This window comes from Haliotis cracherodii, unplaced genomic scaffold, assembly GCF_022045235.1.
Source record: "Haliotis cracherodii isolate W230 unplaced genomic scaffold, xgHalCrac1.p SCAF_1, whole genome shotgun sequence".
Taxonomy (NCBI): Eukaryota; Metazoa; Mollusca; class Gastropoda; order Lepetellida; family Haliotidae; genus Haliotis; species Haliotis cracherodii.
In genome coordinates, this window is record NW_027266264.1 from 37,427,399 (window position 1) to 37,443,950 (window position 16,552).

The 16,552-nt window shown below is 40.6% G+C and overlaps 1 protein-coding gene across 1 annotated transcript in view; it reads left to right on the forward strand.

The window, feature by feature from the left end:
• LOC139477313 (fibrillin-2-like) overlaps positions 1–16,343 on the forward strand; it is a 98,695-nt gene extending 82,352 nt beyond the window's left edge. The window contains exons 48-66 of the mRNA XM_071259869.1: positions 1,781–1,906; positions 2,907–3,059; positions 3,223–3,288; positions 3,695–3,820; positions 3,931–4,050; positions 4,278–4,400; positions 4,586–4,705; positions 5,983–6,108; positions 6,340–6,489; positions 7,776–7,829; positions 8,097–8,222; positions 8,416–8,538; positions 9,361–9,480; positions 10,352–10,480; positions 11,285–11,398; positions 11,727–11,849; positions 12,425–12,527; positions 12,693–13,014; positions 13,520–16,343. Coding sequence (XP_071115970.1) covers positions 1,781–1,906; positions 2,907–3,059; positions 3,223–3,288; positions 3,695–3,820; positions 3,931–4,050; positions 4,278–4,400; positions 4,586–4,705; positions 5,983–6,108; positions 6,340–6,489; positions 7,776–7,829; positions 8,097–8,222; positions 8,416–8,538; positions 9,361–9,480; positions 10,352–10,480; positions 11,285–11,398; positions 11,727–11,849; positions 12,425–12,527; positions 12,693–13,014; positions 13,520–13,885 — 2,690 coding nt within the window. The 3' untranslated portion in view covers positions 13,886–16,343. The remainder of the gene's footprint in view (positions 1–1,780; positions 1,907–2,906; positions 3,060–3,222; positions 3,289–3,694; positions 3,821–3,930; positions 4,051–4,277; positions 4,401–4,585; positions 4,706–5,982; positions 6,109–6,339; positions 6,490–7,775; positions 7,830–8,096; positions 8,223–8,415; positions 8,539–9,360; positions 9,481–10,351; positions 10,481–11,284; positions 11,399–11,726; positions 11,850–12,424; positions 12,528–12,692; positions 13,015–13,519) is intronic.
• Positions 16,344–16,552: the final 209 nt, after the last annotated feature.

Sequence of the window (16,552 nt, forward strand, 5' to 3'; positions counted from 1 at the left end):
GTGAGTACAGGGGGTGGGGTGAATGTGGTGGTGAGTACAGGGGGTGGGGTGAATGTGTTGGTGAGTACAGGGGGCGGGGGTGAATGTGTTGGTGAGTACAGGGGGTGGGGTGAATGTGTTGGTGAGTACAGATGGTGGGGTGAATGTGGTGGTGAGTACAGGGGGTGGGGTGAATGTGGTGGTGAGTACAGGGGGTGGGGTGAATGTGTTGGTGAGTACAGATGGTGGGGTGAATGTGGTGGTGAGTACAGGGGGTGGGGTGAATGTGGTGGTGAGTACAGATGGTGGGGTGAATGTGGTGGTGAGTACAGGGGGTGGGGTGAATGTGGTGGTGAGTACAGGGGGTGGGGTGAATGTGTTGGTGAGTACAGATGGTGGGGTGAATGTGGTGGTGAGTACAGGGGGTGGGGTGAATGTGGTGGTGAGTACAGGGGGTGGGGTGAATGTGGTGGTGAGTACAGGGGGTGGGGTGAATGTGTTGGTGAGTACAGATGGTGGGGTGAATGTGGTGGTGAGTACAGATGGTGGGGTGAATGTGGTGGTGAGTACAGGGGGTGGGGTGAATGTGTTGGTGAGTACAGGGGGTGGGGTGAATGTGTTGGTGAGTACAGGGGGCGGGGGTGAATGTGTTGGTGAGTACAGGGGGTGGGGTGAATGTGTTGGTGAGTACAGGGGGTGGGGTGAATGTGTTGGTGAGTACAGATGGTGGGGTGAATGTGGTGGTGAGTACAGGGGGTGGGGTGAATGTGGTGGTGAGTACAGATGGTGGGGTGAATGTGGTGGTGAGTACAGGGGGTGGGGTGAATGTGTTGGTGAGTACAGATGGTGGGGTGAATGTGGTGGTGAGTACAGGGGGTGGGATGAATGTGGTGGTGAGTACAGGGGGTGGGGTGAATGTGTTGGTGAGTACAGATGGTGGGGTGAATGTGGTGGTGAGTACAGGGGGTGGGGTGAATGTGGTGGTGAGTACAGATGGTGGGGTGAATGTGGTGGTGAGTACAGGGGGTGGGGTGAATGTGTTGGTGAGTACAGGGGGTGGGGTGAATGTGGTGGTGAGTACAGGGGGTGGGGTGAATGTGGTGGTGAGTACAGGGGGTGGGGTGAATGTGGTGGTGAGTACAGATGGTGGGGTGAATGTGGTGGTGAGTACAGATGGTGGGGTGAATGTGGTGGTGAGTACAGGGGGTGGGGTGAATGTGTTGGTGAGTACAGAGGGTGGGGTGAATGTGGTGGTGAGTACAGGGGGTGGGGTGAATGTGGTGGTGAGTACAGGGGGTGGGGTGAATGTGTTGGTGAGTACAGGGGGTGGGGTGAATGTGGTGGTGAGTACAGGGGGTGGGGTGAATGTGTTGGTGAGTACAGGGGGTGGGGTGAATGTGGTGGTGAGTACAGGGGGTGGGGTGAATGTGTTGGTGAGTACAGGGGGTGGGGTGAATGTGGTGGTGAGTACAGATGGTGGGGTGAATGTGGTGGTGAGTACAGGGGGTGGGGTGAATGTGTTGGTGAGTACAGATGGTGGGGTGAATGTGGTGGTGAGTACAGGGGGTGGGGTGAATGTGGTGGTGAGTACAGGGGGTGTGGTGAATGTGGTGGTGAGTACAGGGGGTGTGGTGAATGTGGTGGTGAGTACAGGGGGTGGGGTGAATGTGTTGGTGAGTACAGATGGTGGGGTGAATGTGGTGGTGAGTACAGGGGGTGGGGTGAATGTGTTGGTGAGTACAGATGGTAGGGAATCTGATAGTGCCATTGGTGGCTTCATTGTTTTTCCCCTCCGTTCCAGACAAGAATGAGTGCCGCACTATCCCCAACATCTGTTACAATGGGAATTGTCGCAACACCGTTGGTGGCTTCGTCTGTACCTGTCCTCAAGGTTTTGTCCTCAGCCAGGATGGACAGAAGTGCAGAGGTGAGGACACAAACACGTTCTACCTGATTGTGTAAGGTCATCTAGTGCATAGACAGAATTTTAAACCCGAAGTGTTTCGTATCACATTGCACAAGTGAAACTTAATACAATCATATAGTGTCCGGTTGGATCTAGCCTTTGATTATTAATTCAAACTTGAATTGATATTTTTGTATATGTACAAGGTAGGATGAAGCTTGAAACCTAAACCTTACAAATAAACCAGCCATCATTTATCATGGAAATGTTCATTTTAGTAGTGTATCTGGAACCAAGGGCCTAGGGGAGCTTATAGTATGGTACATTGTCCTCTCTTTTTTTCTCCATCCGTCTGTCTTTAATCCATTCACATGATAACTTTCAACTCTTTCTCTTTTAGTGGGTTTCTAAAACTGATATTTGTAAAAATAATCATTGAGGATATTCATTTCAGAACCACAAAAATGTAAATCTAGGACAATATGAATTTGTTCATTATTTTTTTTTTATGATATGGAACTTGAAAAAAACATACATTAGTCAAATATTTGAAAACGTTTAAGCATTATCTTCTTAGAAACCACAGATCTCAGGGAGCATATATTTTGGTAGGATGAACAGCAGGGCAATTGTTGTAGATTTAATCATGACATCTACTTTAAGAATCAGGCTTCTGAAACTTGAAGAAAAAACAAATATTTATTGGTTGGCAAATGATTGCCCCACATAGTACTTACTTTGCATCTGTTTTTTGTTGTTCACACCAAGTTTTTGCATTTCAGAACTAGTAACAGTTCCCTAGACTAATGCTTTGTCTCTGAAAATATATAATTTTGATAGAAACAAACAACCAAATTTAAATTGAAAAGGAGCAACTGTGCATTGGGAGATTCAGAACCTGTTGACAGTCTAGGCTTGCTTATGGTGCTACAATATCACAGTAAGGGCTGGGCGGTAGGGAAAATCATAGGGTCCAGGGACTATGAAACAGTCTTACCATTCCCAAACATTGGTTTTTCAGATGTGAGAAGTGGACTCTGTTTCTCTCGGTTTGACAATGGTCGTTGTCTGGCTCCAAAGCCACTCAATATGACGAAGGCTGACTGCTGCTGTTCCATGGGCCAGGCATGGGGAGCGTACTCTGACTGTGAGGTCTGTCCTCGCACAGGGGAAGGTAATCTGTAGTATTTACCATTGAACCTTATGTAACATGAGGAGGATGCGGAGGGGGAGATGAACCTCCTGTGTTCCTCACATATATATGAAGTATGATTAACTAACATATTTGTAAGTAAGATTCTGTATCTAATGTTTTCTTTCATCTATGTTTCTTTCAGCTGGGTACAAATTCCTATGTCCTCAAGGTCAAGGTTATGTTATTACTCCGGGGAAATTCATGACAGGTGAGTAGTGATGTTTATCAGGAATGGTGGATCCAGAGACTAAACTTCTGAGAAACATAATGATGGCCCAGAATCAAACCTTTTGTACACAATGTGGGTGATATCTGTAACATCTAGAATGTAAATCCTTCCTTCACTTAATCATAACTAGCTAAACCATTTCATCATGCCTTAATCTAAGTTCCTTAAACTGGTGGATTTTAGAATTGACAAAATTAAAATCGAGAACTCAAGTTTGGCTAAAATGAATAATGAAAGGCTGAAGTTGAACTTTTAGAAGAAATAAGTTTAAGAAAACAACTTCTTTTGTTCCTATTGTACCTGGAAACCTCCTACAGTCATTGACAGAAAATGTTTGATAAACAGACATGGAATCGAAGTGAAAGAGACATGTTCTTCTTTTCAGATATGAACGAGTGTTTGAAGTTCCCAGGTATATGTGTTAATGGTATCTGTGTGAACACGGATGGTTCATTCCGGTGCGAGTGTCGTGCTGGGTACACTCTGGACAACACAGGACACAATTGTGTCGGTGAGTATCACAGCACTTCATAGAAAGGACATACCATGGACGTATTATCTTTGAGTAACTAGAATATTCCAAGTGGTTCCTTGTTACCGGGTAATGCTTTGTTCCCACAGATGCTAACGAATGTCAGGATGCGTTCATGTGTGGTAACGGTACCTGCACCAACACCGAGGGCAGCTTCCAGTGTTCCTGTAGACAGGGCTTTGCTCCTGGGCCCCATGAGACATGTGAAGGTACCTCAGCATTTCCATATCATTTACAATTTCAAAATGTTCAGAAGATACCAATACTGTAGCACAATCATGTTTTGAATTAACTACTATTGTAATATATAATGTCATACATACTGTGTCAAACCAGGCTGTGATTCTAAATGTATTTTTAATTTAAATATCTAAGACATATTTTTTTCTTTTTAGAATTTCTGTATAATTAAAAATATGATTTTTACAACTTCTAGATGTGGATGAGTGTAACAGCCCAATGAATGCCTGTGCTTTCCGCTGTTTGAACATCCCTGGGTCTTTCCGCTGTGTGTGTCCTATGGGATACAGGGTGGCTGACGATGGGGTCCATTGTGAAGGTGAGTGGGCCACCAAGGCTCAGTGAAGGAGATAGTTACAAACTTTGAAGAGTTCTTCATGAAAGGACAGGTGTACAAACAAACGATAAGTCCTATTATAAGTGGAACATTTTACATTTTACTTTTTAAATGTTTTATAAAAAGGCACTGACACAAGTATCTGAGTTGAAGTATGGCTGTTTCAGATGTTGATGAGTGTGTGACCCCAGCCAACAACTGTAAATACGACTGTAAGAACATCATCGGCTCATTCCTGTGTGTCTGCCCTGAGGGATTCAAACAGGTCGGCATGGATCAGTGCTCAGGTGAGTTGGTTATCTGACAGGTCTGTGTTCAAGTGAGTTGGTTATCTGACAGATCTGTGTTAAGGTGAGTTGGTTATCTGACATACCTGTGTTAAGGTGAGTTGGTTATCTGACAGATCTGTGTTAAGGTGAGTTGGTTATCTGACAGGTCCGTGTTCAAGTGAGTTGGTTATCTGACAGGTCTGTGTTAAGGTGAGTTGGTTATCTGACAGGTTTGTGTTCAGGTGAGTTGGTTATCTGACAGGTTTGTGTTCAGGTGAGTTGGTTATCTGACAGGTTTGTGTTAAGGTGAGTTGGTTATCTGACTAGTCTGTGTTAAGGTGAGTTGGTTATCTGACAGATCTGTGTTAAGGTGAGTTGGTTATCTGACAGATCTGTGTTAAGGTGAGTTGGTTATCTGACTAGTCTGTGTTAAGGTGAGTTGGTTATCTGACAGATCTGTGTTAAGGTGAGTTGGTTATCTGACATATCTGTGTTAAGGTGAGTTGGTTATCTGACTAGTCTTAGTTCAGGTGTTTTGATTAATAAGTGCACAGCTGATTTGGTGATCAATGCTCAGGTGAGATGGTTATTTAATGTATCAGTGTTTAGGTGAGTTGGTTATCTAATGGATCAGTGTTCATGTAAAATGGTTATCCAATGTATCAATGTTCAGATAAGATGGTTATCTAATGGATCAGTGTTTAGGTGAGTTGGTTATCTAATGGATCAGTGCTTAGGTGAGTTGGGTATCTAATGAATCAGTGTTTAGGTGAGTTGGTTATCTAATGGATCAGTGTTTAGGTGAGTTGGTTATCTAATGGATCAGTGTATAGGTGAGTTGGGTATCTAATGGATCAGTGTTAAGGCGAGTTGGGTATCTAATGGATCAGTGTTAAGGCGAGATGGTTATCTAATGAATCAGTGTTTAGGCAAGTTGGTTATCTAATGAATCAGTGTTTAGATGAGTTGGTTATCTAATGGATCAGTGTTTAGGTGAGTTGGGTATCTAATGGATCAGTGTTAAGGCGAGTTGGGTATCTAATGAATCAGTGTTTAGGTGAGCTGGTTATCTGATGAATCAGTGTGTAGGTGAGATGGTTATCTAATGAATCAGTGTGTAGGTGAGATGGCTATCTAATTGATAAGATGAATGTCTAATTGTTCAGTTGAATCAAGCTTTTGTAGGCACTTTGGTTACATGCTGCTGCTGTATTCCATTATGTTAGAATAGGCTTCCCTTTAACTGCCATATGGTGACATGTATGTACCTATAAATTGATGACATTGTATTGCAGATATCAATGAGTGTGCCACCCAGCGTGGTTTGTGCCAGCATGGTCGCTGTATCAACACAAGGGGAGGATACAGATGCATGTGTAACCGTGGATACGAACCTAGCGCCAATGGCAGAGCCTGTCTTGGTGAGATGTTATAGACAGTTATAAATCTGTGTTGAGTGAGAACATTTGTTTTCTTCCTATACAAGCAATTTATGGATCAAAAGATAATGTGACAGTTTATATGACTAAAAATGTTGTGTTGTTCCAATGAACATTTCTGCTAAAGTCAACACAAATTTTTGAGCATTAACAGTAGATGAAACGGCATATGTTCAGTTGGGACTTAATATTAAACACATTCCTCTGTACCAGATCGTCGTCAAGACTTTTGCTACCCATCTTTGACTGCTGGCCGCTGTGTGCGTTCACCAACTGTATCTCGGACAACCAAAGCTAAGTGCTGCTGTGCCATGGCAGCTGCCTGGGGTGCAGGCTGTGAGAGGTGCCCCCCTGTCAACACAAGTAAGTCAAACAGATTCCCAGTGTGCTACAGCACTGTATGGTTGTAAGGGTATGGCTTGGGTGCAGGCTGTGAGAGGTTCCCCCCTGTCAACACAAGTAAGTCAAACAGATTCCCAGAGTGCTACAGCACTGTATGGTTGTAAGGGTATGGCTGGGGTGCAGGCTGTGAGAGGTGCCCCCCTGTCAACACAAGTAAGTCAAACAGATTCCCAGAGTGCTACAGCACTGTATGGTTGTAAAGGTATGGCTGGGGTGCAGGGCATACAGCTTCCTAGTGCACAGCAGTTCTACAAGGAGTGAGTGAGTGAGTGAGTATGGCTTAACGCCGCTTTTAGCAATATTCCAGCAATATCATGGCGGGGGACACCAGAAATGGGCTTCACACATTGTACCCATGTCAGGAATCTAACGTCTTCGGCATGACGAGCGAACGTTTTAACCACTAGGCTCCCTGACGGCCCCCAGTTTACAGGGAGGGCCAGTAAAGATGTCAATGAATCACTTCATGACCTCGGCATACACCGACATAGTTCATGCATACTACCAATAATGTCTGTTGATGGAATTCTAGTGACTATGAATGCATAGAGACTTTGACCTTCACACCTGTGTGCACACCTGGTGTCATCAATGTACTGTCAGGCAAACCTTTAAGGCATGGATCATAGACATACTAACACCGGCTCCAAGAAAAAGGACCCGTGAAGATCCAGGGTAGAATAGGTCTTCAGCAAACCATGCGAAAAAGCGACTATGCTTGTCGTAAGAGGTGACTAACGGGATTGGGTGGTCAGGCTGGCAGACTTGGTTGATGAATGTTGTTGTATCCCACTTGGGTGGATCGATGCTAATGATGTCAATCACTGGATTGTCTGTTCCAGACTCAATTATTTACATACCGCCATCATATAGCTGGAATATTGCTGAGTGGGATGTTCAACAAAAACAAACAAACAAACAAATAAATCCAAGAAAAAGTGTAAAATAACTCGCTATCAAAAGGACAAAAGATATTACAAACAAACACAATCACTTCAGCTCCATATTGATTGTCCCTTTCTGTTTGTTCAACCTGTTCAGTTGTATGTAAAATGTATGTTGCCCAGCTTTGTGAAAGATTGAACCATGCAAATATGTGATCCTAGTGATAAACAAAGTTAGTCTGATAATCCATGAATATTTTAAGATGATGGGTTTGAATTTTGTTGCTTTGGGACTCTTTGCATGATCATTTGAAATCTGTGTATCTCAATACCCTTTTTGTACCAAATGTTCCATGCTTCCAGTCCAGTACAAGCAGCTGTGTCCACAAGGTCCTGGCTTCACTCCAGATGGACAAGGTACGATTTTGCTCTACATCGGCGAATAAGTCTGAAGATATCACATGGTCCATTCAGGGTGGTGGAGTACTGTTGATGGTTTAGGGAGTCTGTTACCATGCTGCCATGTTACCTAGCTGAAATCGTGTTGTCATTGTACATACACATTGAAGACTATCAATTCTGTTAAAATTGGCAGATCACAAAGCCATATGTTCCACGATAGCCAAGGAAGTTTGTGTAAAATCTATTACTATTATTTTGTGCATTCTCACGTCTTTACTTCAGATATTGATGAGTGTGCAGATATGCCTGACGCATGTGCGAATGGCCGTTGTCTGAACACGATGGGCTCCTACAGATGCGTCTGTAACAAGGGTTACAAGACTGATGCTTCCGGCAAGAGATGTGTGGGTAGGTATATAGTAAACAGTTTCATGGAGGAAATAGAGGTTTGGTCAGTTTTACTTAGAGAATTATGGAAATAGTGATAAATTTGAATTGTGGAATCTTGGGAATGGTTATTCTTTGACCCATTTTATATAATATGTACGATATCATTGTGTAGTGTTTTACACAATTTCAAAGTTATCTCCCTTGATTTCAGATATTGATGAGTGTCGGCTTGACCCCAAGCCGTGTGAGTTCACATGTCAGAACACAGACGGGAGCTTCTTGTGTACTTGTCCTCGTGGATATGTTCTTAATGCTGATGGCAAGACGTGCAGAGGTCAGAGAACAGAATTTATTTTGTTTTATTTCTAAGTTCAAATACAGAGTCACAACAACTATCTTCATGTATACTCGTGCATAGAAAAACACATATTTCAATACCTTTCATTTCTTATTGCAAAACAGGTTTTGTGCACAGGAGAGCAGTGGCCTAGGGTGCCACAATTCAGAATTGTGTTCCTTAGTCATGCCAGGATCTAATGATTGTGCTTGAAGCTGGTTAAGATCCATGGGTTTTAACTTCAGCACTTGGGGCTCTCCTCCCAGTTTAAGTTGACATGCTGTGATAATACTAAAATACTATTCAAAGAGGTGTAAACACAACTCACTCACTGAAATCCAGATCAGAAAGTTGTAGTACCCATTTATGGTCATTTTGAGAATCTTGCAATTCTATTGGTTAATCCGTACCATGTGACAAAGCAATATGTTTGAATGTTGACCCCAAAATCATATGACTGAGACTGACCTCAAATGTTGACTTGTCAAATGATCAGTATTGACCTGTCAAGTGATTAATATTGTCTCGTATCCTAGAAAACAATATGGCATCTAGTACTAACATTTCATGAAATTTGCTAAGTTACAGGAATGAAACAGAGGATGGCTCAAAGGATTAATCAAATTTAAAGTGAATTTTGGTTTAACAAATCGATTGATTACTTTTAAAGTGGTCAATATGGGAAAACAAACACCCTCGGACTCGGACAGACCACCTCAGGGTCCTTGTTTTTGCATATTGACCTCATCAAGAGTACCGGGAATTATTTGTATAATATTCATGTATGTTCATTATTTTATATATTGACTTACATTGCAGATCTTGATGAGTGCACCATGATGCAGCACAACTGCCGAGATCGGTGTATCAACACTCCTGGCAGCTTCGAGTGTGAGTGTCCTCCGGGATACAGGAAAGGGAGGACGAGGCAATGTGATGGTAAGACTGCATCATTGTACAGTGTCGTTACTTTCAGCTGAGACTATAGGACGTTGTGCAAAACATCATTACTTCCAGGAACTGTAGGACATTGTGCAGATAGTGTTTGCTTCCAGCTGAGGCTTAAGGACATTGTCTTTGCTTCCAGCTGAGGCTTAAGGACATTGTCTTGGCTTCCAGCTGAGGCTTTAGGACATTGTCTTTCTTTCTAGGTGAAGCTTTAGGACATCCTCTTTGCTTCCAGCTAAGGCTTTAGGACATTGTCTTTGCTTCTAGGTGAGGCTTTGGGACATTGTCTTTGCTTCTAGGCGAGGCTTAAGGATATTGTCTTTGCTTCTAGCTGAGGCTTTAGGACATCCTCTTTGCTTCCAGCTGAGGCTTTAGGACATCGTCTTTGCTTCCAACTAAGGCTTTAGGACATTGTCTTTGCTTCTAGCTGAAGCTTTAGGACAATGTCTTTGCTTCCAGCTAAGGCTTTAGGACATTGTCTTTGCTTCCACCTGAGGCTTAAGGACATTGTCTTTGCTTCTAGGTGAGGCTTAAGGACATTGTCTTTGCTTCTAGGTGAGACTTTAGGGATACTGTCTTTGCTTACAGCTGAGGCTTTAGGACATTGTCTTTGTACAGAACTAACAATGGGAAAAATGTTTAAATAGATACATTCTAATAAAATAAAAAGTATGTGTGAAATTCAGTTCTAAATTACCTAGCAACAGAAGATTAGTTCAGCAATATTACCCATTGATAGAATTGGTGGTCCACATCTGTGTGAGCAGATAAAAATATATCAGCATCAATGGCTGTCATTGATTTACATGTCCTGCTAATACAGAGCATGTGAATAATGTAGCAACAATGTTGTTGTTTGCAGACATTGACGAGTGTGCAGACACACCCAACCTGTGTGGGCCTGTTGGAACATGTCGCAACACTCAAGGCAGTTTCCGCTGTGAATGTCCACGTGGCTACAAGACCAGCAAGGATGGCAGCAAGTGCATCGGTCAGTATCTTATCAAAACAAGATATCACACAAATTAGAAAAGGGTTTGCAAGTAGAACATTTGACCTACCGTGTATCAAATCTGCGCCTAACACTTGATATACTTCCTGATGAAATTATGATACTACAGAGCTGTAGATATTAAGCTGTGCATTAAATACATGTTACATAAACTGACATATACAGACAAATCAAATGCGCAACAAAAACTATAAAAATGCTAATGAAATATATGCATATATTAACTGTTTGATAAAAGGATTGTGCATCAGTAGATTGCGAAATTCATTTACAGACAGTTACATTCAGGAAAACATGTGTATACATGTACTACAATTCATCTGGTTTTAAATGATTTACAGGGATTGCTATATATGAAACAGGTTTTCAAGTCAAAATACCCAAATGTAAACAAACATGTGGCTAAAAAATTGAAAACCCACTAAAAATTGTGGATACCCAGTAAAAATCAAACCCATTGGTAAAATAACCAATTAACCAAAAGCTTATCTACAGCTCTGGTACTATTTGCCTTCCAGAAATGATCAGACATTTTATTGGAATTGAGCTTCAGGTGATGAGTAAATGAAAAAGCATCCCCATGCTTGGAAATATTTCTGAATGGATATGGTCATGTAAACTGTGTTAACAGAGAGATTATCAGTTGACAAATACTTGTATGTAGTATTGCTGATGATACTACATTATCTATGTTGACGGGCCTGAGGAATGTAGTGAGTACAAGACTGTGTCGTATTGATGATGGACCTTACAAGTGATGACCACATGTTTTCTTGTGTCCAGACATGGATGAGTGCGAGGATGGACAGTGTGAGGGCGAGTGCGAAAACGTTCCGGGCAGCTTCAGGTGCGAGTGTCCACCAGGATACACACAACACTACAGTGGACAGTGCTATGGTCAGTACAACTTATGACACACTGTCATTCAATTCTCAGCAACTGCTTTGCTGTATGTATAACATGATCATTTATTATGCTCAAAGCACCTTGTTGCCTCAATGTGCAGGTCAGATTTCCATGGATAATAACATTATTCCGATTCATTTAAATAGACTATGAACACATAGATGATGAATGCAGCGCAAATACAGACAGGAACCAGTCTAACACAGAAGTGCAGCAATGAATGATGCTTATATTTTGGACAACAGTCATGAAAAGAAATCTATTAAATGATGTGTTTTCATGAAATAATGCTGTATTAATGTGGATGTTTCCCCTGTAGATGAGAATGAGTGTATGGACCAGTTCCTGTGTGGTGTCGCCATCTGTATCAATATTCCTGGCAGTTTCGACTGTCAGTGTTCCGGTGGACAGACATTTGACATGCAGATGTCGTCTTGTGTCGGTATGTGTCATGGGAGAAAATATATATATTATACAATAAATAAGCCAATTGTATATACGAGTAATACATATAACCAATCATCAAACAGGACTGCTTCTCAATACACACAAACTACTTGTTGACTAGACCCCTTGGATAACTGTAAAAAGTGGATACGTAGATCCTTGTGTTGGGTCCCGTGTCAATAGCTTCTATATTTGATGTCTATCATCATTTGAGACCAGAACACCAGAATTGTGTGAGTACATACAATAGGGAAACATGTAACCTTTCCTGGATCTTTTTATACAGGCAAATTGATAATTTAACTAGACAAGAAATTGTTGTGCAATCACTCTAGTGGTCAGCTCATTGCAAATGATCAACTTTGGTATTAACCATCTGTACTCGACATTGCTTACAGTGCGCACAACTCTTTAACAAGAAAGTATCTTGATAAATGGTGAAATCAGAAAGACAAAGGTGCACCATTGCTTTTTTATTTTTTTATGCCATTACTTCTACAAAGAAATGTATATTCTAGCCTGATATATTTTATGAACCTACACACTACTGAACTACTCTCCATGTTTCAGACCCCAATGCCTGTGGCGGCAACCCCTGTGTGTTTGGCTGTTCTCCCACTGCACAGGGCTTCTCTTGTGGCTGTCCAAATGGATACCAACCAATAGGACAAGGGTAAGAATGTACAGGGAATACAGACACAATGTTCTCAAAACAAATACTTATATGACATAAAGTAGCAGTTGCTACTTAGTAAAATTTAGTAAAATCAGCATGAAAATAAACACAGAATCCCTGCTTCTTACTGCCTGCCTGTAAGCAATGACCGTCATGTTTCAGTCACTGCATCTCAACAATCACCCCGCCGGGCGGCAGTGGCAGAAAGGAGAGGGTGTACCCTGAGGGGGTGCAGCTGCCCCATGAGGCTGGCCCCACTGGTGGGAAGCTGCCTCCTGGGGAAGGGTGTTACCAGTGTGACCATGAATTTGGGGATCTTCCTCTGACCAAGAGAGCCAAGAGAAGTTTGCCCGACTTTGAAGATGAGGAGGAGGACTTGGATGCTCACATACACAAGTTTGAGCTGAATCCTGAGGCTGAAATGGAGAAATATAGAAGCAGGCAAAAGAGGGATATTTATTTACAACATAGAAAACTCAGACATGTGAGTTCTGTTATTAAAGTTTTCCCCAGAAAAAAATATATATGATGACAAGTGACTTCATGGATTATGAGGGCAGTCGGGTAGCCCAGTGGTTAAAGCGTTCGCTTGTCACGCCGAAGACACGGGTTCGATTCCCGACATGGGTACAATGTGTGAAGCCCATTTCTGGTGTCCCCCGCCGTGATATTGCTGGAATATTGCTATAAGCGGCGTAAAACTATACCTACTCACTCACTCATGGATTATGATGATGTTTTTTTTTAAATTAACAACCTTGCAGCTTTGTGAAATGGACAAATATAGTTTTCATTAGTAAGCGTAGAATGACCAAAAAGTGATACAATTTCTGTTCTCAGTTAATAATATTAAAGCTACAATGATGGTATCATCAACACCTGACCCCTAGCTTAACTGACTGTTCTGACACCAAGGACCTACTTTGCTCACTAGGATAACTATAAGAGATTGAAGCATTCATTAGCATTTTCATTCAAATCTGTTTCAGCACAAGCACAAAGCTGTCAATGTGACAGCCCCATCCAGTGACATCAAGAACCCAGAGTTCAGACCTCTTGTCCTTTATCTGAAGCGGAAACAAACTCGACCAAAGGCACGTGTCATCAAAGTCCTGCCATCCATGCGTGCTCTCCTGAACAATGTGGAATATACCATTATTAACGGAAATGAAGAGGGAATATTCTCCATGCATAAAAAGAAAGGAATTAGCTCTTTACATTTTACTCGTAGGTTACGCGAAAAAGGAGAATATAGACTAGAAATTGAATGTAAGCCCCAGCACAGAGAGGATAGTAATGACAAGAATGTACAGTTGAAGTCCTATTCAATACATGTTGAGATTCATGTGCTGTGAGATTCTACAACATGGGACTTACAGGGCATGTGAACATTTATGAATTTGTTAGATCAACTTAATAATCCATTTTGAAAGAAAAAGACTGCCACCAAAATATTATATTAACGATTTATAAGACATAAAAATTGTTTTGCCACACTAGTTTTAAAAAAAAAGATAATCTGTTACTTCTTTATGTTTTGACCTTCCGGTAGCACTGATGTACTTTAATACCAAACAGACATTAACCTAGCAAGTTTAGCGAGATTGACCCAAACAGATATCAAGTTCTGTTTGAGAAGCATGGACACCAATATGCCACAAAAGTTTATCACTGCCATTAAGACATGATGTTATTTTTTGAATATTTCATTACTTATGTACGGAGTTCCTGTAATTCCATGACCCAGTGTCAGCAGGGCTACTACAATGATTGCTGCTGTGGTCAAGAGACTGCTGCTGTGGTCAAGAGGTTGTTGTTGTGGTCACTGCTGTCCAAGACTGATTAACACCATAATTGTCAACTAGATATTGAATTTAAATATTTCCACCTGTCAAAATTACATTTTTCTAGGACTTGCAACAAAATAAACTCTGTTTTGACCAAACAAACAAATGGTTGAAATTTTGAGATCGCACAGTATATATGACCATTTAACAGTCTTAGTGCATGATTATACAATTTTACGTTAATATATTGTAGATAATTTATAGTTTAACGCTTTCCTGTAAATTTTCTTTAGAGTGATATCTTTTATACATACCGTATTCAACGTAATAAGCGCCCCGCTCTAATAAGCGTCCAGGGCGACTTTTGCTAAAATATTGGCTAGTGAACAATCCCAATTAGCACCCCTTCCGATTGATCAATGTACACAAGACTTATTTATTCGCTTATGATACGCACTTGTGTGTTATATGCACCCTTAATTATGGGCAATTAAATTCTGGAAAAATATATCTGTCGTACATAAACATTTCAGGCTGTCAGCTTAAACCACGAAATGTATCTTTCAACTCTGTTTTTTTCACCAAAATAGTATTCTATTAAGAGCCCCCTATTTCTAATTTTGAGAGCCCCCTGGGCGCTTATTACGTCGAATACGGTATACGCTATCTATACAGCTTTATGTTGAAGTTTTATTCAAAACTAAATAGCAGTTTAAGATCTGTATTGTACATATTTCTTACACATTTGCTTGCATAGAAAACTTTAATAAACTTTGCAATGTTCTTTGAGAATGTGTATGTTATATCATAATTATACATATCTTGTTCATTTGCAGTAGGTTATAGTTTGAGTGGTATAAACCCACTTAGTACTTCAAGGACATATATATATGCCTCAATGGTTATATATATGATGTACTTTGTAGAGATGATAGCCCATTCACAAGTATTTATATCTTTGTTTTCATATAGATAAGAGTGCTAAGCTATTTTATAGAAATTTTCAAGTGTCATGCAAGACAAAATGGTTTCACAATAAAATCTGTGATATATAATTGTAGATTTCATTAGCAAATTTGTAATTTTGACATGTTCGATTTCTCGAGCAGAAGATGACCACAGTAATCTTTCAAAGAAAAAGAAACAATTTTTCACACATGGCTTTGTGTATGCTTGATACTTACAATCAAGATGTCTCATGTGCCTTAATGATATGCATGAATGCACGGATGCAAGATACATATTTCCTTCCCACGAAGTCAAATATTAACATTGTGATTTAAAAAACAACAAATGAGACCAATATTGTTAATAGCTACATCAATAACTACAATTTGTAATATTGTGCCACATTGATATTTAATCAACATTTGTTTAGGTTATTATGATATAATCATATATAAGAAAAATGCATTTATTCTGCCTTAACAAATACTTCAAAATGAAGTACAAAATTGCGAATCATATAATGGCCATTCAAACTCATATAACGTCACAAGTTCTATTTGTGACATCAATTACACATATCTTAGTATATGTTATTCAATAAGGCCAGCCCGTTTTCTTGTCTTAGTCAATAATTCATAAAAGAAGAATGAAATAAAAAATTGATGTTGAGATTAATTCCTTTTTCAGGATTTTCAGTTTTAGCTTTTGAAATAAAGACTATGAAAGAAAAGCAAGTTCAAAATGTCGAAAAAAACACATATTTTTAATCACAGTAGAGCATATCAACCTTAAGTTCGACTTTTGCAAAAGTTTAGACTCATCCATAAAACAAGAAAAGCTATTGGTCTGGCCTGAGTGAAAATAGTAAGTGTTGCTATGGAAACCCTGGCATTCCATCTTCCCTGCTGATACAATGATACCAAAATGGACCAAAGAATATACAAGCTTTACAAACCTTGTGATAGTGTCATGGGTGATATTGTACAATACTAATCCAGTTGTATTAGTTGAATGTAAGAATGTAGTGATATACAGAGGATGTGAGTTAACCATCATCATTATGCAAATAAACATTGAAAAACGGATGCTGTGTTTATGTCATTGATACAATGCTGTACACTCATTAAATCTAGTTTGAAAAAGAGGGGGATCAGTTGCCGATATTTGCTGTGCAGAGTTGCACCCCTTGACGTACAAAAACCTATGATCATGGATGTAAATCCTAGAGCCGTCCTGATTCTGTTTCTAGGTTGCACCATACCCATGCTCCTGTCTTTCACCAAAGTG